The sequence below is a fragment of the Pezoporus wallicus genome, unplaced genomic scaffold, assembly GCF_028554395.1.
Source record: "Pezoporus wallicus isolate ANWC-B61680 ecotype Strahan unplaced genomic scaffold, APGP_CSIRO_Pwel_v1 contig_12129, whole genome shotgun sequence".
NCBI classification, from domain to species: Eukaryota; Metazoa; Chordata; class Aves; order Psittaciformes; family Psittacidae; genus Pezoporus; species Pezoporus wallicus.
The window spans coordinates 256,545-284,411 of record NW_026642642.1 but is presented as its reverse complement, the minus strand read 5'-3'; the positions used below and the strand labels follow the sequence as shown (position 1 = coordinate 284,411).

The 27,867-nt window shown below is 43.8% G+C and overlaps 2 protein-coding genes across 5 annotated transcripts in view; one reads left to right on the top strand and one right to left on the bottom strand.

Annotated features, from left to right (window-relative positions):
• The window catches only part of LOC130610964 (phospholipid-transporting ATPase FetA-like), an 83,323-nt gene that overhangs the window by 47,803 nt on the left and 7,653 nt on the right, over positions 1-27,867 (bottom strand). Inside the window, exons 1-3 of one of the 4 annotated variants that reach the window (XM_057431203.1) lie at positions 24,107-24,354; positions 17,361-17,439; positions 4,227-4,285 (exon numbers count right to left, since the gene is read on the bottom strand). In XM_057431203.1, coding sequence (XP_057287186.1) covers positions 4,227-4,285; positions 17,361-17,403 — 102 coding nt within the window. In that variant the 5' untranslated portion in view covers positions 17,404-17,439; positions 24,107-24,354. Of the gene's footprint in view, positions 1-4,226; positions 4,286-17,360; positions 17,440-23,612; positions 23,915-24,106; positions 24,355-27,867 lie in introns of those variants that run through there. The other 3 variants (XM_057431200.1, XM_057431201.1, XM_057431202.1) reach the window with 3 other exon arrangements.
• On the top strand, positions 12,999-13,854 carry LOC130610966 (eukaryotic translation initiation factor 4E-like). Its single transcript, XM_057431204.1, is given in 1 exon segment — positions 12,999-13,854. A coding segment is annotated over 1 exon segment (657 nt). The 3' UTR covers positions 13,656-13,854.

The window sequence follows — 27,867 nt, the reverse complement described above, 5'->3', positions numbered from 1 at the left end:
GTCTTTACACAAGCAACTCTTTTACTGAAGTCAGGATCTTCCTGTCTGCAGTGTGACTAAACACAGGATAAGGACTTGACTTTTCATTTTTACTGAAGGATCTTCCTGTCTGCAATGTGAGTAAACACAGGATAAGGACTTGACTTTTCATTTTTACTGACCTATACTGAGTCCGTGTTTTGCTGCACTGCCTTTTCATACCACTCATTCACACTTGGTTTCTGAGTCATTCCTAACTAATTCTGTGAGCTGGTGGGTAGTACATACCTTCGCACTCAGCCCTTCCAGTTAACTGAACAGCACTTTGTTTTAAAGTTTCTTTTCTTTTTCTAGGTTATGGTGTTCTCGCTGTGCAGGATAAGGCCAAGGATGTCTGGCATTACTCTAGTCTGAGAGCTCTAGTTTCAGCTTTATTTTTCACACTGAGTCCAAATAAATCCCGACCTAGCCAAGTACTGCCAGTGCTTGAAGCTGCTGCCCTTGACCACAGGACCTCGTATTATTTAGTCACAGCAAAAATTGTCAGGAGACACATAAGATGCTTCTTTGGATAGCAAAATCTTCCCTTATCTCCCTCAGTCTCTACTGCCTGTTCACACAGATGAAGGATACCACCCCAGTCTTCCAGCCTCGTGTGACACATCTCATATGCCAAGGGTGCATTAGGTTCTGCCTCTGAAGCTGTCCCTCATTCTCACCATGAAGACTGTGTTAAGGTGATTTCTACTATGTGCACCCTCCTATGCACCTCTTAATCTTATCCCACCCTATCAGTACAGCCTCCTGCACTATCCAACCCTCCTGCCCAGCAGCGTCTCAGCTAAAGGGACACACTGCAACTTGGCATCGCATGTATTTCCTCCCAGATCTGGGAGGCAGTTTGCCTTCCCAAATCTTATCCAAGTCCAAGCCTGAATGATCTGGACATGCCCTTGCACGCACTGGGAGACACAGTTTCCACGGTGGAGCACCACGTTCCTGCAAAGCTGGTTTGAGCATATCTGGGAGTCTTGCTTCATACCAGGAGGGCCAGCTTTCAGCAGCTGCCAGAACTTATGTCAGACTCCACATGCAATAGAGCTTTCAAGTCTTTCTCAGCTACTCTCTTTTCATTTCACAGATATCCTGTAGACTTTGCACTGGGAAGGGACGATAACCATCATCTATTCGTGGACAACACAACCACCTCTGATTGTACTTTTCCACTTCCCTGTTCTCACTGAGACTAAACTAGGACAAAGCACCTCTGTACCTTTGATCAATACCTACATAACAGAAACTCTTTTTAGTGAAAGCCTGGAACACCAGCTGCAGCATACAGCCTGGCTGCAGCAGTAAGACAATACATTACACCTCTGTTTGCATTTCCCTTTCTTTTCTTTACTGGCCTTTTTCAGCAACTGCCTCACCCTAAGGAAACATACGTTGCCTCCCCTAGCTTTATTGCAAGAACCGGTTCTATAGATTTTATGGCTAACACAGCCTTAACTTACCAAGTAAATTAAACCTCACTCCTGTGGCTTTCACTGTCTAAAATGTTTTCAAAGCTTTGTTATATTGTTTGTTTTTCCTTAGAGTTTCTGGCCGTTGTCCCTTTTATCTGGCTGCAATACCTATTGGTGCAACCTTTCCTCTGCCTCAAGAGAAGACAAGTATGCAGGAGGACAAGGATTAGTGGTCTTTGCTGTGGGACCAAGAACTGGTCTATGGCCCTATAAGGAAGACTTCAAATCACTGCGTGGCTGCCCTTGTATGCTGATTCTCATGTCACAAAGAGCTGAGCACCACAACGAAGAACAGACAGTACAAACACTTCTGTTGTTTGCTTGTATAAAGGTCAAATTAGAAAAAAAAGAAAAGAGAGGGTGGGAAAATATACTGAGGGAGGACTGTGGCTGCAGGAGACAGAAATTACTCTGTCTAGAAAATGTCAGCATGCCAAGAGGCAGCTGAGACTAACAACTAATAGCTGACTGATCACCCCAGGGCAGGCTCCGGCATTCGGTCTTAGTCCCTCACTGGACCACATTCTAGTGCTTAGCAGAGCAACTCGACCATGTTAAGGCAACATGGGGAAGGGGCCAGGTTTGACGCTTTCAGTGAACTACAGGACTGGAAGAGCTAACTTTGAGGAGCATCATGCTTATGTTGATGGAAGAGTACCAGGAGACCTACTTCCCTTTTTGGCATCTCCAGAAGCACCCTGCAAACTATAGCATGGGACATGAAGTAATTTATGAGCAAGATTTGTCCTTTTCATACAACATGATAATGTGGGTTTAACAAATTGAACTTTTGCCAGGACTTATTGGAAATAAGAAGCCTGGGACATGATGTACACAACTATACAGTTAGGGCAAAGCTTGCATCATCACCTAAAGTCTTCTAATACCTCATCACCCACTCACCACTTCAAAGCCTCACTCCTTATGGACAGTTTCTCAATCTACTCTCAACTCTAGAAATCATTAGCCACAGCTGATTAAAATGACGGGTAGGATTACTGAAACTTACTGTCAAGTTTTAACAGATTATATTGAGCCGGCTTTTTGGCTGCTTCCACTTTCACACCTAATCAATAGACTCATGGAAACCCTCCAGCAATCTTATGGTCCTCTCCTTAACTTTGGTTATTTGCAAATCATTGGGGTGTAAGCAATGAGCTGGGAAGCAGTGACACATAAGTCAGCCTTAGAAATGGCTTTTCACAGAAATAGGCTCAGAACCAGAAGGGTTGCTTATTCTTCCTACCCTGACATCACTGTACATCTCCCTTCTGCTTTCTCTCCCCACTGCTGCACATAGTCAACACTGCAGCCATTCAATGAAAGATCACAAATCCATATGTAGTGGCCATACCCACCCCAGTACATCACTGGCAGGTTCTGTGCAAATCAAATGCACTCTCCGAGTCTCAGATCACTAGGATTGATAAGGCATTCATGCTGCATAGTCCTTTACATATATTAACTACAATACATTTCACATTCAGGACACATGAAATAGGTTCTGGGCCCAGGAAGTCTCGAACCTCTGTTGGGTAGGTCAGGGATGAAAGGTGACCCCTGAAAACCACCTAGTTCTTGTTGCCAACAGATCAGCTGCATCAAGATCTTTAGTCAAAGCTGTTGGCAAGTCAGACTTGCTATCTCACAAGGAATCACAGTGTTCTGAAATGTTCATTTTTTTCAATTCTTGCCAAAAAAACACTTGTGATGTTCCTAAACCAAAACATGATTCAAAGGAGCTCCTGAGTAAAACTGAAGTATGAATTTCACCACTGGACTTCAGATATGCAGAGGACAAAAATTCAAAAACACATTTTAATATTAGTTGAAATATTCAACTAAAAGAATGCAGCTTCAGGATCACCTCACTGAGAAGCTGACCCTGCAGCCAAGCAGTACAGGTCCATTGGCTGAGCTTTCTCTCCTTCACATATGGTATCAGCAAATGGTCCACAGCCTTTGAAAATCAAGTTGCCCGAGGGGCTCTCTGGCACTGTAGCTTGGCAGACCTGGGTCACAGCCTATATTGAGGTGCTCCTTGGAGTCACAGACGAATGCTCCATCCCTGGCAGTGTTCAAGACCAGGTTGGACGAGGCCTTGGGTGATATGATTTAGCATAAGGTGACCCTGCCCACGGCAGGGGGGTTGGAACTAGACGATCTTATGGTCCTTTCCAACCCTAACTACTCTATGATTCTATGATTTCATGGTACAACTTAAGCATAAGTAGGCTGTTAAAGGAGTTGGAAATAAAGCTGGCAGGAAGCCACAAAGGCCAGATTCAAAACCTTCCTGCCAGAGAGGATTTCACTGTAAGAGCTGAGGAACTGACACATTTCCTTACATGTTTTACTTTAAATGGAGACACTTTTCCAACAGAAAACTGGCCCCAGGTTCCATTACTGAAAGGCTTTGGAGTCTGATCCTGCAAATGCTTTGACTCACAAATAGTTTTCTGGAAGTGTGTAAAGTCACCACCTTATGCTCTTCCAGCATTATATGCCTATTTGCAGTGTTCACTCCAGAGACAGAGCTCCCTGTGGCTGACAGCAATGAACCATCTCTGGTGGTTTACCTGGCACATGTCTGCCTAGCTTGCAGGGCTGTCATTAGCATGCAGTCACGTCACCTCCCTTGAAACAACATTCAAGACATGAAGCAGATGAAGCTACATCTGTGACTACATCTGCATGAAACAACATATGTTGGTTACTTACAGCATATTCAAACTGCAGATTAAAATCCCGGTTGTTTGCTTGAAGTTGTCTCTCTACCTCTGTAAAGAAGAGGAAAAACATCAGGCATGCTTGCTGGTAAGCAGGTCAATAGAAGTGTTAATGAAATATCAGAAAGTGCAAGCAGAGCATACAAAAGGTAATGTCACAGGAAATCTGTGCTCTGGGCTAACAGCCCCATGTTAGGCAAATGGAGAGGCTGGTGACCCTAATAGAGCAGCACTGCGGACTGGTATCACAGCACACTTAAACCCTCCACTCACTGGAATGCCAGCACTGGTTTAACGGGTTGTTCAGCTTCTCCTGGATAAGAATGACACTTAACTAGTGGTGCTCACTACTCCTACCCTGCTCCATCTCTTCACCCTGAAGCCTCTGGAGCTGTTGCCATCAGGTTACTGTTAGTGCCCTTTCTCCAGTACAAGTGAATCTCCTAGCATCATTCCACAGATGGGACATCACCACCATAGCTATCATGAAAGTAAAAAGTACTGGGAGGGATTTTGAAAGACCATCAGATCTATCCTCTACCTCCAGACAGCGTCGTGCCTGTCACCCCCAATAAATGTCTTAGAAAGCTTCAGTGATGGCTGTTGCTCAGGCTGCTTATTTCCAGGACTGCAGTGTCCTTCTCCTGGGGGAATTTTTTCTCCCACTATTTAACATAAAAGTCATTACTCCAATTTAAATAAATTATGTCTTCTTCTGGGATGGTCAAATGTGCTCTTCTACTCCCCCTCAGTTCCTTGTGCTACTTCCCCGGGACACAGAGCATAGACAAGTTCATTATGTATTTAAGACTGTAATGCCTTACTATAGCATTCTTTTCCCAAGGGTAAGCAACTCCAGGTTCTTCAGTCACTTTTTACAGGTCAATCAGTCAGAAGTAGCATCACTCGTGGCTCTCCAATGAGCTTCCCAGATAATTCACCTCATTCTAGATGCACAGTGGCCAGCATGGGCCATAGTTTGCTGCTGAAGCCTTACCAAGCTGACCAAAGCATAAGAGACACTCCACCTATCTTGTAGACAATGTGTATGTAACATAGGAACTCAACTAGAAGTAGTTTAAAATAGTATCTTTAGTCACCACCAGCACGCAGCTGATGGCGCTCCAGAATATGATCCATTTTGTCAGACACTTTCTGGCAGAGCTAATGCCTCATCAAGCAATGCAAATCTGTCATTTGTCCTTGCTGAACTGCACCCAAAGTTTTCATTTTTCCAACTAGTCAATTCTTACCCTATCTTTCAGTGTGCTTTTGGCTCCTGCCTGCACGGTGCCATTTGCAGATTCGCTAAGTGTGTTCTTTGTTATGCAAGCCGAGAAGCAGAAGAAAATATTGAGTACCAGACTCAGTATACATCCCTGATGAATCTGTCAAATTTCATAATCAGTCATTGATAACTACTGTCAGTGCATTTTGTTTTCTAGTAAACACTGTATGGTGATTCTACCTCAAGCATGTATCTCCAGTTTACTTGTAAATATGCCACAAGTGAGAGTCAAGATACATGACAGTTATCTAAGGCTTTTTCTCTAGCCCTCTGGCTACTGCTAATACAGAATTCATTTTGGTTTATTGCAGCTTTTCATGACTGCTGACTGTTAATCATCTCTTCCCCACAAACACACTTACAGTTACTTTGAAGTGGTTAGTTAGATTATTTTAGCCTTTACCAAGAAGTGAAGCCAATATATCTATAATTGCCCAGGTTTTCTTTCCCCCCCGTTTCAAGATAGATGCTATGCTTGCTCTCTTCCCTGTCTTTCGAACTTTATCTGTCCGTGCATCAGAAACTCTCAAAGGCAGCGTTGCTCCAGGCTATGCTCTACCACTCCTAGCCATCCTATTCCCACTCTGTTTCAATACAAAGCCTTCCACCTGCTCCTGTCCTTCTGGCAACTATTATGTTAGATGTCCAAATAAAAATAAAACAACAGAACAACACAGCAATCAACCCCTACCTCCACACCCCCCACTCTCCTTCCTCCAAAAAAAAAGGACATTTCCCAGATTTCTCAGCATTATTTGCTAGGCTTTTTTTCACTGAGTAGCAGACATAAGCCATCTTTGATCTCCCTCTTACTAGGAGTGTTACAGAACCCCAGAGATCCCAACTCTTACAGAACAGCTTTTATTGCCCTTTATATGTAGAATTACAGAATTATAGAATACTTAGGGTTGGAAAGGATCTTAAGATCCCTGATAGCTTTTTCTTGCTTTAAGAAAAGCAAGATGAGCTCTTTCTCACCTTTGCCACACAGTTTGTGCTGGATAAAACAAGCTACTCTACACCTTCTAGGGGCATCCTTTCTTTGCCTGAAGTGAATGAGGAGTCTGTGATTTTTCCATTTCACTCACCCTTCTAAGCCTTTCTCTGGATGATGGTGACTTTTACCTGCCTTGCATATCAAGTATTTAAGGAAGCAACAGCTCTGCTTAACTCTCCCTCAACCCCAGATTTTCTTCCCATGAGATCTCAGTTACTAGCTCTTCACATTTACTGAAGATATCCTTCTTGAAGTCCATTTTAAACACTTTGCTATTGTCACTTTTTCCTAAGTATCTTACCATCATTTCATAATCATTCCTGTTTACACTCCCTCCTGCTTTCACCAGGCAGCTCCTCCCTGTTGGAGGGAAGCAGTTCCTCTCTAGCTCCAAAAAATCACCCACCTCTGCACGAAAATGCTGTGCCAGCTGCACACGTCGTGTTCCCCTAAGTTCCCCTCCAGCTCTGCCTCTGCATAGCCAGAATTCTTCATTTATCACCATTCCGTGTTTCTCAGAAAACTGTGTTTTGGTTTGGTTTGGTTTCTTTCACAGAACACTTTCCTTCTTGGTTTGCTATGCCTGTCTTTATCCTTGTAGCATTACTCAGAGATTTGCAATTTGTTCATCTCTTTCTCCATGCTGGATCTCAGCACATAGACATACAAGGAAAACCTCTGTTACCATTCCAGAATAAAGAAATAATTCTTTTCTATTAATATTCCAGCCTCATGAGTTATCTCAGCACGTGTCTACTACACCTATTAAATTATGTGTTAAGAAATCTAGTTCTTCCTGTTTATTCACTCTTGCATTAGCAAGCGTCTAAGCTGTTCAGTGTATTGAACTTCTATCCTTCCTCCTTTCCTTCCAATCACCCTGTAAGTTAAACATCATCCTTAATTCTTAGGCCCTTTTCCAGATCACCATTGTTTTTGTGTCTGTGAGCTGTTTGCATCAAGGCCTCAATTACCAATGTAAAGCTTTGTTAGCAGGTAAATGTGATTTTCCCCCTCTTCTGGCACATCTAGCTGCATCAGGCGTTTTCGAATCAGCTCCCATCTGCCCCAACTCAGTGATTCAGACCAACCACAGAGGCTTCATTCAAGACCTTCAAAGTGCTTAATCCTTCACTGCTTTCCTCAGACACATTTTTCTCATCTTTCACAATAGGGAGAACAATGTACAGAGAGATCAGAGTAACTTGTCTGGTGTCCCAGAGGAAAACAGAAGCAGAGCTAAAGAGGTCCAGGCTTGCAGGGCTTCACCTATTGTGTTATGTGCCCCTTCAGGAATTTTTCTGAGAGCAACCAGTGTTATCAAAGCAGTCAAAAGATAAAGCTATTTGTTAAAAAAAGAACTTCCCAACACTCACACATTTCCTCCCATACAGTAAGTGCTACTCTTTTCCCCTCCCCAGGGTCTCCAAGTCTAGTCCTGGAATAAACAATGCAGAAAAGATAAACAGCTTTAATGTAAATAGGGATAGATGACAAAGCTTGAAAACCTACCAGGCTAGAGAGGCACATTCACAGAGTCCAGGCAGAGGCAAAGCTGTTTGCATGCGCCATGCTCTTAAGTGGAGTAGCACAGGCAAACCAAAAACCTGCGGCAATGAGATGAAATGAAAGGCTGGTTCTCACAGGGGACAACACCACCGTCCATGTTGCTCCCAGCCAGCAGGCCTGCCCAACTGCCTCACCAGAATGAGCTACAGAAATGCATGACTGACAGAGAGGCACAAAGGCATCCAGAACTGCTAATCTAGGCTAGAGCCCTTTGGGTACCTATTCCCTTGCCAGCACATGAGACACAGGGCATGGCAGAGCCTTGGCATCATGCATCAGCTTCTGAAAGGCTTTAAGGTCCTCAATAACTTTCTGTTTTCTGTAAGCAGGGCAGCCCTCAAGGGGACAGCTTGCAGAAACAGAAATCCATGTGCTACTGGCAGTGGCTGGATATGCCCGAGCAACTTTGCTCTTCCCAGCTCACTGGGGGAGTGAGGAGCCGTCCTCCTTCCTTAGCCTGCTCCAGGGTGCATGTCGCCATGGAAGAGACACTTAACACATGCATTAGAATTCAAGGCTCTCACACGCTCCCAGAAACAAAGAACGTGTATATCTGCTCCGGTAAGGAAAGCAGCCTGGCTTGTCACTGTGGGGAGAGATGCACTCTCCAAGAGGAATGGCTTTTATGTGAGACACACAAATAGCTGCAAAGAGTTTAGGGATAGCACAGAAACATGAAGCAGTTCACATTAAGCAGGGATCTTAAAAACAACAGCAAATGAAACTTACTCAAAGTATTGCCCTCCTGTGACTGATCATGCAGTACCTAAGGGCAGGTTTTCTAAGACAACCCATTTCTGAAGGCTCCAGCTGTGAACCTGGTTCAAAACTGAATGAAGTCTCTGGCCTGCTGTAGCCATCCATTTCCCTCAGAGGCAGTGCAAAGAAGGCCGAAATACAAGGAATTTTCATTTTCCTTACTGGATAACATCCAATACCTTTGGTTAAAACAAGAACCACCACGGTGAATTGCAAAGGGCACCTCATCCAACAACATCAGGAAGCATGTCGTCAGGCTAAACCAAAGGAGAACCACCACTGACCACATGCACAGGGCAATGTTGCCTCAGTGGTTTTATCCTACTGTTGTGCCTCCTAAACCAACAGTTCTCAACTATCATGACAGACAACTCTTGTTTGTTTCTGGAACTGTTTGGACTGAAATAAAGCCTCTTGGATGATCACAATAAACAAAAAATTAGTAAAAGTCAAGCATTGCACCAGCTTCACCTGGGAACCACAGCTTGGGGTAATTTGGCTGTAGATCCAGGCATGCATGTCTTATCATGCCATGTTGATTCTGAAAGCATTGAGGAAAAAGGGAGGGGAAACCTGAAGGGCTATCAGATGAAAAGATTTTTCATTTCTTAAAATTTTTTTTGTTATCTCCAAGCAACTCAAACTATCGGCTTTTGCAAACTCCAGTCACAAATTACTGGAAAGAAGGAATGGGATTTGTGCTCCAAGTTATCATTCCACTGCCACTGAAAACTATTTTAGATTATTCATCAGTGGAAACTCAGTGTACATAAATATGGCTTAGTGCCCAGTTCTTGGTCTAACCACTGAGACCAACTCACTGGGAAAGTGGCTGTTTTCTCAAGCAGACAGATTTAGGAGCTGAACCACAGAATAACATCTGTATTTAATCAAATTAAACCCATGCCAAAAATCAGCTATAAATGTAACTGGCTAGCCCACCAGCTTAGGACTGCTGCATGGAAAAGTCCTGCAAGAGGTTAGATACAAGACTGGTCAGACAGCCTGGAAATTAGTTTCTGGTTTATGCTAAGGAGCATGTGCCAAGAGCAATGCTTTCAGCAGGCTGTTGGAAAGGTTTCGTAGGTACTAAGTCTTGAAGCTCCAAGAAAGAGGAGGTTAAGATCTGCCTGGTTTTGCCAAGTCATATACAAACTAGACCCTGATACCTCATGCATGTAAGGAACACAGCCCAGTCAGGGAGACTGCCAGCGTAACTAAGCCTGACAACAGAACAGAGACAACATAAACTGTGTAGACATAATAATCTCCACTCCACCCTTTAAGCAAGTGACCTCAGGAGCATGAACGCTGCTCTGGACCAGCTGCAGAGTGGCATCCAGGGGCTAGACTCACCTCCCCAGCTTTCTTTGTAGAGTGGTTCTTAGCAAAGCTATTAACCTTACCAATACCACATTGCGAAAGCTGAAAAACAGTTGTTCTGCTCCCAAGGGCACATACCTGACCTTCCTGTGACTGTAATTCAGTTCTCTCCTGCAACAGACCATAAGCAGTCTCAAAAGACCTCCACCAGTTGCAGCATGTTTCTTGTTTCAAATCTCATGATGTGTCTCCTTCCAGCTCCTCCTATCCCATCTCCCCCCGATTCTATTAACCTTACTTTTGGGCACCTCATCATCACTGCATGACCCAGCTTCTGGTATCGCTTCTCAGCAGTGGCACAAAGTGCCACCTTGCATCCAGCACCCAGGAGATCACCCCATCCCTTCACTAGCAGAGAATCCTGATCCTTTCTCAGGTCTTTGCTAGACCATTACCCCGTGTGCACAAATAACTGAAACCCACCACGTGTGTCAGTATCTCTATCTTCCCCTCAAAAAAAGAGGGTGTTCATTGAAAGGCAACCCCATGGGAGAGGGCAAGTTATATGTCTATTACACTGGGCAACTAAAATTGGTGTTCCTAGGGAGGTGATTTCACAAGCCAATAGGCAAAATCTCCTTGTACCTTAAAGCAATAATTGCTGCTTTTTTTCAATCATGAGAGGTAAAGGAACCATGGAACAAGTTTCTCGATTTATATGTGGTGCACCTGGGTAGAGTCCCTACCACTGGGTTAAAGAGAGCAGGATTATTTTTTACAGTGGTGATATCACCAGATTTCACATTCATAATACAGTAGTGCCTTGCTGGCAAGAGAGCTGCACTGAGCGAGCTGTACCCGAAACCAAAGCCAGGGATCTTAACCCAGGAAGTCAACATTCGCTATGGATCAGAGGATACGTGGGTGAAGGGATGAGCTGTACAACAGGTCTGAGGCTCACACTGCCCAGAGATCTACTTTTCACAGCTGGCTGGGGACAGAGACGGAAGCAGAACCCTCACTACCCAAGTGTCAACCTAACACTGCAACCTGCCTGGTGCCGGTGCGCCTGCTGTTCTGCACATGAAACCAAAGCCCATCCCTGCCCTGAACTGCAGCCAGAGCCTGGCAGGGTGCAGCAAGCATGGCTGGGAAAGGAGGAGCCGTGAGAACCCAGTGGGATGAAAACGGGCAAGGGGAAGGTCACAGCCAAGCCCTGCTTGGAGCAGGAACATGCTCAGCTGCCTGGCAAACAAATGTGGTTTTTATTACTGACTCAAAGGAGGGGCTCTCCAGGGCTCCATGCTCCAAACCCTCACTTCTTTTCACGTGTAGATGCCCCTTTTCTACGGAGCCTCTCTGGCTGCTGTGGCTGGGGAGGATTTATGCTGGCGATCACATGCATTTTCGCCTCTGAAACGGAGGAGCTTTCACTGAATAGGAGGGATTTACTTAAAAAAAACCCTGCAGCAAAACCATTCAGAGACACCACCATAAATGAGTTTAGCCCTATTCTGGCCTGCTTGTTCCTCCATTAGTAAATAGAGATCTTCTTTATTATGTTTTTTTTGCCCCAAGAACAAGAATCCTTCTTCCTCCTGAAGAAATGAAATGCAAGAAATACACTTTTGTGGTCATTGGACTGCATCTTTGGTGCCTGGTGGGGAGCTCAGCATTCTGCTAGCACTGAACAAACACCACGTGGCAACTGGAATTTCTCACACAGGTAAAACATTTCAGATGCTCCTGGTATTAATGCAAAATTGTTTCTTTTCCGTCATCACTAACAAAATACTTACTTAGGTGAGGTACTGACATACCTTCATTTTCATAGAGCAGATACAAGGTCTGAAATCAGAAACCTTGAGGGTGAGCTGGAATTACTTCTGCCTGAGGCCCAGTAATATTAACATAATATTCAGTATTATATCCTGACGTTTTTCTAAAGCAGTATTCGATATTATCACCTTAAGGAGAGAGAAAACATGAAATGAGAGCTCAAAAGGACGCCTCAGAGTGCGTACAACACTCGTGTTCAAACAGCACTCTTAGGACACAGGCATGGAAGAAGTGCTATGTAAACTTATAACAGAAAATATTCCCTTTTGGGTTATTCTGGGGAGGGATAGAGGCTATCTCTGTCACTTTCCCCGTTTCTTGCAATAATACTTGTCCTGGTTTTCCTTCACCTCCTCCCATTGACATCTCACCAATTGCTTTGGCTTTGGGCAAGGGGTGGGGACTCAACACATCTCAGAAGTGCCTTGCAACAGATTATTTCTCAAGAAGCATCTACACCTTCTCATGTTTGCTTTCACTCAGCTTCAGAATGAAAGTGTGCTTTTTTTCCAAATATATTAGCTGTAGAAATTGTTTCTTATTCATTTTGGAAAGCTTAGGGGGTTGTTTATTTTTCAGATTTGGGTTAGAATTTTGAATCACTTTGTATCCTGGTTTTTGTAATTGTAGTTCACAATATTTTGATGAATATCAGCATGCCAAATAAAGCAGCTGAAATAGTTACTTGTTTTTATTTTAAAAACTAGTCTGACAGTGACTGGCTGTCACATATAATTTCCTTTACTAGAAAACAGTATCTCCTAGGCATGTCAAGCCACAGCTTGACACAATTGCACATGTTGTTAATAACAGCAATAGACAGCGATAGGAAGTGCTGCAAAAATCATACAAATAAATACAGTTCTGAAATTAACTTTGAGAAGTTTTTCTATTCACAGTTATTTCCCTCATGGGAAATTATGTGAAAATAAATATATTTTTCATACTCAATGTCTGTTGTGGTAAAACATTTCCACAGACAGATGTAAATGGCAGCGGTGGAACCAGAAACCACTTCCAAACCTCAGCCTTCAGAAGAGGAGAAAACTGAGCCAGCAGCACCTAGTCAGGAGGTTGCCAGCCCTGAGCAGTATATTAAGCATCCACTACAAAACAGATGGGCACTCTAGTTTTTTAAAAGTGACAACAGCAAAACTTGGCAAGCAAATCTTCGTCTTATCTCAAGGTTTGATACTGTTGAAGACTTTTGAGCTTTATACAACCGTATCCAGCTCTCTAGTAATTTAATGCCTGGTTGTGACTGCTCACTCTTTAAGGACAGGATTGAACCCATGTTGGAAGATGAAAAGAACAAGCAAGGAGGACGATGGCTAACTACACTGAGCAAAAAGCAGAGGCGAAGTGACCTCGATCGCTTCTGGCTAGAGACACTGCTGCGCCTTATTGGGGAGTCATTTGGTGGCTACAGTGATGATGCATGTGGTGCTGTTGTTAATGTTAGAACTAAGGGTGATAAAATAGCAATATGGACAACTGAATGTGAAAACAGGGATGCTGTTACACATATAGGGAGAGTATACAAAGGAAGATTAGGACTTCCTCCAAAGATAGTGATTGGTTATCAGTCCCATGCAGACACAGCTACTAAGAGTGGCTCCACCACTAAAAATAGGTGTGTTGTTTAAGACATCTTCTGAGTATTCTTTCATAGGAGGCTGCGTCAAGCAATCGAGATCTGGGAGCTGAACAAAAGCCTCTTCAAAAGCAGAGTGGACTACATTTAGATTTGATTTCCATCTAAGTGTTGCTAAGATTTGTGAGAAGTCTCATTCGCTTTTGTCTTGTACTTCTGTGTTCCATCTTTATCTATTTTTTTTTCTTTTTTTCTTCTCTATTTTGGCTGAAGTAACCATTTCTGATCAGACCTTGAGTACGCTTCACCCCTCAATTCATTAATGTTCTCCTGGCCCACTCTGTAATAGGTCGATATAAACATTACTATTACAAGGAAAAAATAATTGTTTATCCACAGTATTGAGAAAAGAAGTTTCATTTCTGTACCTGCAGGAAATTACTCTGTTTTACATTTGCATTGTATGCAGTAACATTTACTGGTTTGGAGAAAGAGTATGGTGCATACTGTTTTCTAGCAATTTTTTTTTGTACAGCATCACCTTTGCTGTAACCTATGCTGATGGCTGCTAGATTAATTTATTTGTTTTCCCTATTTGATAACATTAGTGATATTCTATGATTCTGACATTTCCTATCAGATCTGAATGAGAGTCCCAAAAGGCAGCCGGGCTTTATGTCTGCAGAGCCAGTCTTGGGCTGTCTTCTCTGTAGGGAGCTGCTCCCCTGCCAAACTCTGCCCAGAGATGTTCAAAACCAAGTTACTCTGAAGAGCAGGCTGTCCCTTGCAGCAAGAACTAAAACCCAGTGGAGCTTTCCAAAAGCCCTGGCTCAGGCTTTATATCTGTCCTCTTCCTTCTACAGTGCCCCTAGGCTGGGCTTTTGCAGGTGAAGCTGAAGCAATGACTGCTCTTGCCATTGACTGGAAGCACACACCTTCAGGTAAGTTTATTTGTGTAGATGAGTTCTCCACATTCCCTATTTCTGTTTGGTTCATGGATAGTGCTCAGCCATTCCCATCCTCAAGGTACAAAGCTACATTCCTGAGTTAAGTTGCTTTGGGATCAAGCCAGTGAGCAGACACATTCCACATTTATCAGCCATCACCAAGGCATGATCCTTATTTCTTTCCACACACACCATGAACCGAAAGTGTCCCCATTCCTCTCCCATTTTGTCAATGTTCATTGTAGGTTAACCTCAGTGTAAAGGATTTTGGGCATCTTTTACAGAGAAATATTACTGCTGCTTACCTAAAAATTGTGCTTCCCCACTTCAGCTTGAATAGGTTCATAAGGTTTGATCATCTAGGAACTGGTTTCCTCTAACAGTGTTTGTGCATCTGACATGATATACACAGCCGAGTTTTACTTACATCCCTGGTTACTTGTATAAAGAACATCTGCATAAACCCTTTATCTCCAAGAAATTCAGAGGATGTAACCTGCCTTGTTAAACCATACCTATCCTGAAAAACTACCAATTTTGCCTGCATCCCAGCTCATGTGAAAACAGACATGCTTTGCTAGGGAGAAACAGAAAAATATCACTGTTCTCATGGGAGCAATTCTGATCTCAGTTTCAACAGCTGATGCTTGAGGTAATCCATCCCCTCCCATGGAAGTCACACCATGATCATGGCTCTTCTGTAAGGTTAACTGTCATTCAGCTTTGTTTTTAGAAGAGAGATATGGTCTTCCCATCAGCAGTACTGTCTCTCCAATGAGTGCATGGGATATTCCCCGGCTCTCAGGCAGCACAGACTCCTACAGACTCCTACAGACTCCTCCAAAACAAAGGCTTATAAGCTGTTGGACTAAAATAGCACTTCAAACCTGGCACTTATTCCAGTGAAATGTTTGCAAGAAGCAATCGCAGCTTTTGGGTTGCAAGGCAAAAGAATTAAAAGGGAAAGAAAAAATGCTCCTTTAGCTTCCTGTTATGGAAGCACATCATTCCCTGATCACTCCAGCTTCCCTTATCCTTCTCTGAACTTCCTCCAGTTTGAATTCATCGGTTTTGAACTGGGGATAAATATGTGCATAAATGTGAAAATAAATTATTTTTCCCTATAAATTATGGGGTTTACATCTAGGAAGATCTGAGTTTCTTAGGCAGCTGGCTGAAAGGGGAGATGAACACTTCTCTGCTAGAACCCAAGGACACGCAAACCACAAAACTTTCCTAGTACAGCAACATAATCTTTCTGATAATCAGAACAGCTACCCCTTTACAAGTGGAGATGCCCTGGGTGGACAGCGGCTCACAGACAAGCCTGTGCTCCCTCATTTCCAAAACAAAGAGGGAGAAAAAGACCTGGTGCTGGCAGAGATCATTCCTCAGGAGCAAAGACAACCTCCTCTTCTGGGACTATCAGAGCAGTAAACGGATGCCCCATCTTAACACCAGGGTTCACAGTCTGCCCTGTGCCAGGAAGGGGAAATAGCAGGACAATTGCAAAAATAAACCCTTAGGAAAAAATCTGTTCAGTCTGCTGAGCTCAAAGAGGTTTGGAAAAAATAATTTCATGCCAAAATATGAGTAGGGCACTAATCTCTGTGTTCATCAAATACAGCGAGAAACACCCTGGAAAGGAAAGTTTAGAGACTTTTTCTCTTCACAGTGTCTGCAGACCTGTTCCCTGACCAGAGATCACACCCAGGGCCTGGAGGCAAAGTGATAGAACACGAGACTCAGTTCAGTGGCTCCTGCTGCAAAGTCTGAAGAAGATGCACCCTAAGAGGCTGTAGGAAGCTAGCCCACTTCAAGGATAGCCCTCCTGCTGGACTTCCTCCAGGTGTTCATCTTTTCAGGGATTTCTGCTGAAAAGTGAGATTGTGCTGCAGAGAATGACTGCTCCTACCTTCACACCCATTTATCTGGATGTCATATGCACCACACACAGAGAAATTATGAGCACTGACAAGAAAACCACTAAACCATGTCCCTAAGCACCACATCTACATGTCTTTTAAATACCTCCAGGGATGGTGACTCCACCACTTCCCTGGACAACCTGTTCCAGTGCTTCACAACCCGTTCAGTGAAGACTTTTTTTCCTAATATCCAATCTAAACCCACCCTTATGCAACTTGAGGCCATTTTCTCTTGTCCTACAACTTGTTATTTGGGAGAAGAGACTGACCCCCACCTCACTCCATTCCCTTTCAGGCAGCTGTAGAGAGTGATAAGGTCCCCCTTGAGCCTTCTCTTCTCCACACTAAACCCCCCAGGTCCCTCAGCCGGTCCCCATCACACTTGTGCTCCAGACCCTCCACCAGCTCTTTTTCCTTTCTCTGGACCTGCTCCAGCACCTCAATGTCTCTCTTGTAGTGAGGGGCCCAGAACTTGATGCAGTTTGTGGAGTACATCAATGCCTTTCATCATCAAAAGGCTGCATTGGACCTTCACACTAACTTGCTTCTAGCATATTTTATAAACTGCTTGGGAGAGGGCAGTATGCACTGCTCATCCATGACTCTCGAAAAAGATCTTCATAGGAGAAACACCAAAGCACAACATCCCCAAGCCAGTTATGTGCCATGACACAGCATGTGCCCCCGTTCACTAGCACACAGTCCACACACTCATCAACGTAGTATGAAATGCAGGAAAAGTAAATGAAGTGTTTCTTTGCTTGCCTGCTCTGCAGGTGTAAGACATGGTCCCAAACACAACCTCAAGGGCTCACACTTGTGTTATATTTACATTCCTTACTTTGTCACCAGTTAACAATGGCTTTACCAGACTGCACTCACCTCTCAGTTTCTTCTTTCCAAATTTTAATCCAAACAGAGACATCCCAAAACTTTATTTCAGTCCAAATCCATGGAATTTCTGCAAGAGAAAAGAGACAGCAATTCACGACGGGGGTTTCTATCCCACAGCATGACATGATGCCACACATACATGTAATTCTGCACCCATAAAATGGGAAAACCCAAATCCTAAGCACAGTGGCCAACAGCTGCAGTTTATCACATAGAGTGTTTTAAAATGCAAAACCATCTCGGGTTTGCAAGCTGCACTGCATCAGTGTGGGCTACCTTACCTGGGACATTTTGTTCATCTCCTGACATGGCGCAAAGAAGGGGTCTGTGAAGAAGAGGCTGAAAAAGACATTCTTATAACCTTGGTCTGATGTGATAAGGAGCAATGCATGCATAGAGCTTGTCCTTAAGGTGCAAAGGAGCTGTGTGATTACCCAGGTCAAGATCAGCTTCCCTGAAGAGGAGGAAGCAGCAGGAAACACAGGTTTCCTGTACATCTGCCTGTGCTCAACATGTGCTGGCTCACACTGTTGTCCATCTGCTGGTCACTCTCTGTGCTTGGGGTGGACTAACCTGTATGGCTCTCGGTAAAATTTCTCCCTATCAGCTGCAAAATTCTGGCCCAGAAGCCTAAACCCAGGCACAGAAATGCATTTAAGGCACTCAGTATATCCTGATATGCAGAGGAATTGAGAACTAAACAAAATCACATCAAAACCTGTCGGTAATGGAACTTTCAGTTCCAAGCATCCAAGTTTATTTAAAGGATATAAGGGAGATGCTCATGCTGACAGCCTGTGAAGATCCACGGGCACAGTTCTAGCTGGCACTGCCTGGAATGCCTGGCTGACTGGGAGCCTGAATCAACAAGAATTCTGTACCAGTTACTTAACTGGTCAGTGGCGCCAAGCAGAGACATTTGAGGGAATAGTGATCTATCTGGAACAAGTTTTCTAGATGACAGAATGAAGATTTTGCACTTTATCCTATGCTATCTGTGCAGAGCAGAGGTGTCTAAGGAGACGACTGTAACAAGCATATCATATTTTGGAAACACACAGATGCGAATACAGGCTATGCCACTGCCCAAACACAAACCTTATACAACATCACCAGACCATGCCTGGTGATGCTTGGGCTTCATGTCTTTTCATAAAATGAAGTTAAACTTTAAGGAAAGCACCACAATCATTGCACAGGTCAAACATTTCTGCACAGATCTCTATTCCAGATGCTAACACAATGCTATATTTAGCTGCTGCAATTCAATGGGCCTGAGATAAGGCAAACAGCAGCAGGTAAGCTCCAGCCAGCCAGCTAAATTCTACACACTGAACCTAGTGCAGTGCTGCCTGCCACTGATTGTGACGTCTGGGAGCCCCTCTGTGCCCTGTGTTTGAAGGAGACCCTTATTCTATTCACTCATGTAGATCCAATTGTTTCTGCTCACCAGAAAAAATGCTTTGCCAACATCTCTCCCCAAAATGTCCTCTGCCCATGGAACTAAACCACTTAAGTTACAATATTCAATGTCACAACCTAAAGCTTTCTCAACCCTGCTGACCAACCTTGCTTTCCACCCCTAACTGACCTCAGCCTATAATTTTCAACATATTTCTACCATGTTTTAGGATTATTATTATGTCTTACAAAAGTCTCTTCACTAGGACTGAAGGCTCCCCATCAGATGGTGGAAGAGGTGAGACAACGTACCCAGAGATAAAGACCTCACATTTCCTAGAGCACCAGAAGCCACAGATCTGATAATCCCTGGCAGCACAAGGATGCACAATGCTGGCTGGTTCTGATCATTGCACGGCAATCCTTCTAAACTCCAGATCTTGCTGTATTTTACAAACATTTTAGAAAAGCTATCTCCAGCTACCAAACCTCTCCCAGATGTGTACTCAAGTGACAAGGCATATAATTTTAGCAGAGGGAAAAAAAGGATGTTTACATTTGTGAGGGAACAGGGAAGAGAGGGTTGTTGTAAGCCGCCTTTCAGCAGTAACAACATGAAAGAAACAATAGAGTTATGATCCTCATCTTGTAAACAAAAACCTGAAACTTCCTTCAGTTCTGACACGTCTTTTGCTAATTATTGTGATTCTTTAATCACTGGTTTCTGGTGTGACTGCAGTATGACAACAAGACTGCAACAATACGCTATTTGGGCATGGAGGGCATCTTTAATTCCTTCAGATTCTTAAGGGGTTTGATTAACATTGCATTCATTGAACATCTTCACTCAGCAGCAAATTTAAATTACCACCATGGCCAGCACAAATATGTACAGGCTCACTATTCCTACAAAGCCTTGTCTTTTAGGGCAGATATGGGTCATAAATTTGTCACATCCATTTGTACCAGTTACCTCTCCAGTACACCATCACACAGATTTAGCATAGCGCTTACTTAGTTAAAGCCTAGGAGTTATGAATCCTTCCCAAGCTGGCACGATACTTTATGCAAATCTCAGTTCTTAGCTTGCCCAAACCACAATGTCATATGAGAATGTGTCAGTATTCAATGGGCACACACACAGTGGCATTAAGCACTTGACACACCCCTATTGCACTGAGGTGTACCCTTTATTTTCATAATATTGCAAATATCTTCCTTTGCTGCTTTGTTATTGACTCACACACCTAATCCTCATACCCCTTCACCTAGCAAACTACTCTCATGGTGGCTATAGCTCCTGTGTGGGCCTGCCTGCTCACACCTCGTTTTTACCTTTACACTTCCATCTGTTTTCAGTCTGGGAGCTCATTGGCCATCAGCTACAAACATGAGAACAAACATAGACAAATGGTGGCCTTGTCCCTTTTGGGGGTGAGTCAGGTACTGCTCTCACTTCTGCTGGTTATCACGATTTTTACAGACAGATGTGCTCTCTTGGCTGGCCTCAGCTCTGCCTGTCTTCCAGTCCCAGGTCTTTTCCTTGGGGTATTCTGGACTCTCCATCCTACCTGCAGGATCAAACAACTTTGCACCTGTATCTATCAATCTCCACCAGAGTATTTTTTTGTTCCCCAGATTCCACTTGCAATCAAAATTAATGTCCTGGATCAGATTTCTTTATGAATCTATTTTTTAAACGTAGTATTTAGTTTCAGTCCCAAAATTATAACAAAGGGTCTTCAGCCCAATATCACTCACATACATTGCTATGGTTTTAATTTCCCTTTGCACTTTCTGGAATAAAATGACCTCTTTCACGTTTCATTTCCACATGTCATGAAGTACTTCTCAAATTTTGGTAAGATGCCTTCAAAGCCTCTTGTTCCTGAAAACCCATCAAGCACACAAAAACTTTCTATAGTCAGAAAAAAAGACAATTTCCTGTTTGCCTTCATTTTCACTGGCACCAGCTATTTTCAGAGGCAAAGTGAAGCACTGCTTCCATCTCCTCAAGTTGCCTTCCACAGTCTGTGACAGTCCCTCTGAACATTTTTGTTGTTCCATTTTCCACTCAATTATTTTATGGTTGTTTTGTTTTTTTTTTATTTTTATTTCTGTTTGAATAATTACACAGGTCCCGCTTTACAGGACACATTACTCCCCCATGTTTTCAGAGCCTATAGCAAAAATTATTTAAAGTTCAAATTCACAGTTCCTCATTTATGAGGATTTGGAGTATAAGCTAAGAATAAATTATCCCTTCTCACTATAGAAGGCTTTTCTATCTACAGATTGTCTAGCTATGGCTTACACTTCTGCAAAGACAATCCACTTCCTTTATGGCTACTGACAGTTTAATCATGGGTTCTAAGCAATTTAATATCCACAGCAAGAAGCTAATTTGACAGATCTTGAATAGGGAAGGGATGCTTTCTTGTAAACCAAATGCAGCCTTATTTAAGAGAGACAAAGAGCCAGATTAGGCTTGAGAACACAAGTGCAAAAAGCTTCTCCTGCATGAGAGGCAGGTAGCAATGAGCTACAGCACATGGAATTTGCTAGGGCTAAAGCCTAATCCAAAACCATGGCTTGCTAAGGGCTGCACTGCAGACTGGATATGGAAGGAAGCACTTCCCACCACCACAGTGGTGAGAGTCAAAATGAGACAAAACATAGCAGAACTCAGACGAACAGAGAGCAGATGTTACAGATGGAAAACATGGCTAGTTTCTTGGCCTCTCTTCTCTGGACAAAGCTACACAGCACATCAGATACAATGATAAATATGAATCAGAAAATACTTGATGCTTCTGCTCCCATCACCTTGTTCCCAGGCTCTGTGAAATGATCTGTGTTGAACACAATCATTTTTGGAAGGGTTATTTTAATCTGGATCATAGGGTGTAGTTCAGTACAGACCAAAATTCCTGCCCAAGCAGTGGTAAAAGCAGATCTGAGGAGTCAGGAAATTGTGCTGAATACTAGAAGGAAGCACCAAAGGACCAGAAGAATTAGGCAGTAAACCAAGATTTATCCAGTCATTTTTGCCACCACACATAGTGTGGTATGCATGCACCCTAAAAAGCTTAAATAGCCGTGCCCAGGTAAATAAGCCAAAATGCATACCTTACATCCAGTCACCAGCTCTCCCAGTCAGGTCTGGTTTTGCACATGAGCAAGATTCAAAGTTAAATTTTTTTTTTTTGCTGTTTTTTTATCTATGTTTAGACGATGTGACAATCACAAACACTGAACAGTCACAGGCTGAAGTGCTAGACTCAGTATACGATAAAGTAGTTCCCAAGCATTGGGCATTGTGACAGCAAGGCTGCCTGTGCTGATGAGTGCCCTTGGTGGAGTAATACTGTTAAATACCATGCGTTGAAACAAATCTAAGTTCCTAAGTTTTGAAAACCTGTTGCTTTAAAATGGATTTGCAGGCAAAACTGGAAAGCATCCATGGTTTAAAATACACTAGGTCCTCAACCCCCTGTTTTCTCCGTGCCTTCACTGCACACTTGCTGAGGGGGTGCAGGTGAGGCACTAAAGAAAGAAGCATTTACTACAGGTACCGCAGAGAGGAACATCACAGTTTGGAGCAATGTTTGCTAATGCTCTGGCCAGAGATATGTGAAGTCCTAGCACACCTGGCATAGACTGACCTTGTAATGCTGTTTACTAAGAAGCAGAAAAACAACTGTTAACAGCTGAACCCAGGACAGTATCACAAAGGCATGTTTGCAAAGGGACCCCTTTAAACTTCTGCTGTATTAACCGTTTCATTCAAAATGTCCAAATTTTGAATCCAAAGTGCACAATGTATTTGCTTTCCCTTATTGAAAGCAAACACAAAATTTCAGCCATTAGAAATAATTAGTACTAATCATATTTTAACTGTGAAACGCATTAGCATTTATATTTCTCCAGCCCTTTTAACATCCTGTTTGAATACCTCAAGAGCAAAACAGGGAATACCACGTGTTGCACCACTCACACACAGCTCTACAAGTGGGGAAACACAGCAAGCTGCAGCATGGACAAGAAAAATGTGAGATTTTAATCCCAGAATAACACTCCTTCAGGGCTGAAATCACATTTGCCATAATTCAACCTGGTGTAAATTTAGGAGGCTATAAATGGTCATTCTTGGCATCAGGGTTTACAGGGAGCAGTGACTGGTTTAAATCTACTAGTGTGAAGAATTTTAATGTAACCCTGAAACCTCCCCAGCTCTTTGAACACCTGAAGAGGTATCCTGGGTGAGGTGAGCAAGCCCTCCAGCTATTTTTTGGTGCTATTCAAAGCTATACGCACACAAACCCACGAAACTGTGTGCTCCTACCCCTGCACTGCAATGTGCCAATGCAATTAGCTGTAATTGCTGGGAAACAGACTTCAGCCTGTTATCTGCCACGTTTTAAAGCAACGATCCAATGTCCGCCATCTGTCTTCATTAAAACGCTCTTTAAGCTGACACCAGAACGGCAGTCAAACATTTGCATCCAGCAAAAGTTAGTTGTGACGCTCAAGTTACCGATGAGCCGCCGAGGCAGAGCCGGTTTCTGCATTCTGCTCCCCCCCCCCCGAAACAACGCAAACAATAGCAGCCTCCCCGAGCTGCTGCTGCTGCTGCTTGGGATCATGCACAGCTCGTTTCACTCCACCCAGAAGCCGACCGGATCGCCCGGAGAAAAAGCTCAACCCCAAGCGCTTTGGTTGAGCTTTGCAAAACTCTTGACAAAGAAAACCTCCAAAAAAAAAAAAAGGGCAAGTTTTCTGCACCCAGAAAAGTGACGGGGAAAACAAACAAGTGGAAGGAAAGCGTTTAAATCTTACCCTTGAAGGCTTAGAAAAGTCACAGCAACAGAGTTGCTGCCTTCCATAGCACTCTGGTACACTCCTCTCTTCTCATTTTTACACGCAGCTTTATCCCCTCCCAAGACCAACAGCTTCACTCGTAGTCGCAGCGCCGGGACATTCACCTAAGGAAGCCAAGCTCTTTTGCGCTGTAGGAAGGGCATCCCGTGCTTGTCTCTGAGCCTCTTAAAGATCCAGGACTGACCTGCTCTGCCATGCAATGTCCTGGTAACTAAACTTACTGCAACTTCCCCACTTCTTACTTTAGTCACTGTGTGGCTCCTTGCCAAATTCTTCACTTTTTTTTTTTCCTCAGTTTAATTCTGTTTCCCGTAGATAGAGAGAGTGCAGTAGATCCCTTAAAAATAAAATGTTTTCAGCCCAACACGCTGTGACAGAGTAAAACAGAAAAGCAGAGCACCTGGGCTCGGGGCACCCCGATTAATTCCAGAGGCAACTGCTGCTTGCCTTACCTACCTCCTGCCGATGCGGAAGCTTTCAGAAGGAAACCAAGCGAGTAAAAGACTCCAACATATCAAATTGCTTTAAAAAAGGATGAACTTGGTGAGGGATCCATTTCCCAGGAGAAGCCCCTCTCTCTGAGTCTGTAATGCTGGAGTCAGCCAGGACTCCTTAAACCCAGAGGCACTGTCCTAGGAGCTGATCCCAAGTCTCCACCTCACGCACTTTCCAATAGTTGAGAGTAGCAAAAAGTCTGCAGAGAAAAAGCAGAATTGCATAACAACCGCAGAGCTTCCTTCGGCCAGCTGGAGGATTGCTTCGGAGCCGAAACGTCAGGGCTTGCTCATCCCTGAGAGCGTGACCTCCCCTTGCCCGCAGGGACACACAACTGGCCTCACGGATGTCAAGGGGACCCCCTCACCAAAACCCCTCAGCACCTTCAGGAGCCTCCAAACCTTCCCACTCCTTCTCCCACCTTGAATGAACCAAACATTCATTTTGCTCCAAATAGTTGGACCCTTCAAAACACAGTGCCAGTCCCCTGGCATTTTACCTACCTACCTATATTACAAGACTAACTGGGCTAACTACGAGCTTAATCCATCTACTTCCCTATACCTGTGAACTGCAGTTGTTGTAAGATCAGCGTATTCTTTCCTAAGTTGTGTTGACAGTGATGCCTGCCAGAAACATGCCAATTTGTTTCAGGCAGCAAGATAAATTTTAAGATAAAAGATTTCTGTATGTATTTATAATTGTTTTTTTTTTTTCCTTCATCTTCTATATTTCCCCACTGCTTTTATATGCACTCTTGGAATTAATTTCAAACCTACCCACAAACCCTTGAACGCATTAATCAGCAGAGTAATTATAGTAGCATGAGAATCAAGGTTTTGCCAAAGAGTGTTTCCTAGAAGGTGACATTTTCTGTCAAGAGAAAAGCTATGGAGGACCCTGGATGCTGCAATGCCAGTACTCCAGTTGTCACAAAGGTTGAAATGCAAAGTGGCAACGAGGAGGATTCCATAGCACCACAAGCAATTTCTGAAGGAGCAAGAGCCCATGTCCCTTTGCTATGGCTCCAGGGTTATTCTTCCAGGCTACACCTATTTGAGACAACATTTATTAAATTGGCTTCCTAATTCCAACACATCCATACAACAGCCAACATGGGACAAGACATGTAGGACTAACCTCCTCATGACCCAGGTCATTTTCAGATGGTTTTGAACTGAAAAGCATCTACCTTGATAATGAATTTCCCCTGTGCTAGTAATTTCTCATGTTCTAACCACCAACACCTCATCTCAACAGCAGCAGCCACGTATACCATGTTTTTTCTTGCAATCAGAAGTACAGGGATGGGGATTAATTTGGGTCCTTCTACATATTTGGAGAACCTCTCGTTCTTCCTTCATTCTTGAGTTTCGCCGTTCTTAGACCTTTCTTCTGCCTTTCCCCCCCATTTCACTATATTAGTTGATGATTCATTCCTCACTACTCCCACTGTCTTTGCTGCTGTTTGTACTTGCTTGTTGCCACCTTGACCTTGGCGACAGTCATTTCTGCCTTCCTCGACTTAAGTTCATCTCCTTCCTTTTGACATGAGAGCGGACCCAACCATAAAATCATCTGGCCTTGGGGCCTGTCTAGACTTTAAAATAGTTAACAGTTGGGTAGGCTGTTTTGCTAATGATTTTTCTTGGCACTGAAATACACCTCACGTACATTGGCAATTACTTTTTCCCTCAGCTATGCTTTCCCTATGGACTTCAGAGAACTTGCTTGTGTAGGGAAGCTCAGCACATGTAGGAGCACTCAGAAGAGCAGGAGTGACTCAGTGTTATGAACAGAGCCCTGAGGTCTCTTGTCCTTGCCTTACACTTTGTTCCCTGGGTAGCATCTTCTCAAGAAGCACACCGTTTGCATCCTCCTTTGCAAGTTTCTGAATACATCAGGGAGGGCTGCAGCCTGTGATGTTGTCTAAATTTCACTGCCTGCAGAAGAGGTGTGCATGTATGCTGGGTGTCCAAGCCCTCACTGCAGCCAGCGTGACTTGGGAAAAGATTCAGCTGGTCAGCTGCAGCAAGGCAGCAGTGAGTTTGCAGTGACCCACAGTTCTGGGAAGAAGTTCAGTCTGTTGTCTTTCCAGTAAACAAGCTGTTTTCTTGGCCAGGCTGCGACTTCCATACCATGCTGCTTCACCTTTGATCCCTCCACTTCCCCAACTAGTTACAGAGGCGGGATGGATTTAAACTCATGTCATTAAGACCTTATCTTAGGACTGTGTCTGGGAGAATGACTTCCAGTCATTCAGCCTGTGCTGTATTTCAGCTATGATCAAGATACAGCCCTGAAGACTTACTGACATGGATGTTTAAGGGATGCCCTCAGTGCATCCTCCGGACCAGATACGCTCTCCCTCTAAACAGCAAAACTGAGAGAGAAGAGGACCCTCTCTGGAGCACATGGGACTCAAATATGCCTGGTGACCTAGTAAGGCTTTGAATGGCTTAATATGCCCCTGGGTAACTGGAGAGGGTAACTAGAGGTTAGGAAAGAAGTGGGAGAGAAATATACTCTGCAGCATTCCACAGCGCAGAATGCAAATAAATATCAGTCCTTGTGAGAAGCCCTCCCTATGTCAGTGCTATTTTTAAATTACTGTCAACATAGATGCTTTCCCAACTACCTTATCTAGCTCAAAAGGAGCACTGACGATCTTTGCTTTCCCTTACTGTCTTGTAACTGCAGCCTGCTACTCCTGGACTACAAGGTTTGAAGCTTGATCTGCTCTACCGTGGCTGGTACCTCTGACTGCAAAGAGCTGATTGTGTCTGATCAAGACAAGCTGGGCTCCCCCCACAGCAAGGTGCAGTGTTCAAGGATCATTTCCACCCAGCAACACAAGTGCATTGCTCATACTACCCATGGGAGTCACTACTCCAGAAAAGCCTTTCTACATGGTGTCACAGGTTTTCCTCACAAACCCCCAAGCATCAGTGTTAGATGACCGAATCTCCTCCCATAGCCTATGCTTTACTTATCCCAACTTTTCTCCCATTTCATAACTAATCCTGGCCAACAAGTTGCTCCTTGTGTAGGTGAAGGATAAGGAGCATGCTTCACTTTGGGGACCACTGACATATCTATTGTTATGAGCACCTGCAATGGTTACAAGGGGTCAGATGGGCATCTTGTCCAAACTGTCCTTGCTATGAGAGACTTCCTGCATCCTCTTGTTGTTGAAAGTCAGGGTAGGGTGGATAAGAAATGCAGGACTGAAAGGAATTAACTGGGACATTGATGTTCACCCCTTGAATATCAGAGATCTGTTTTAAAAATATAGCATAGGAGGAACATCCAATCTGCAAATTGCCATAGTCCAGGAAACACCAGCACAATCATAAAGTGAATATCAAAAGACCAAAGGTCCCAAAATACACTGGATTACAGGTGAGGGAAGATGAGGTGTATGAGCAGTGTCCTTTATCCCTGCAGAGGATGTGGCAGGTGAAACTGTCCAGCTGGCAGCAGAAAGCACAATGGAGTGGTGCAGAGGAAGGGAAAAAGAAATCCTATATGTTTCTGTTACCATGGCCAGACTGTGGGAGGAAAACAAAATGGACACAGGAAGGCAGTGTCATGAAGTGACCAGTTGCTCTAGGGCTGTCCTTGCCTGTGGGGAGCTCCTCAGCCACGTTCATTTAACTGCATCTCCAAGGAACTGATCCAAAGCAGCTCAGTTTGAAGGGATGCTCTGGATTCCTAT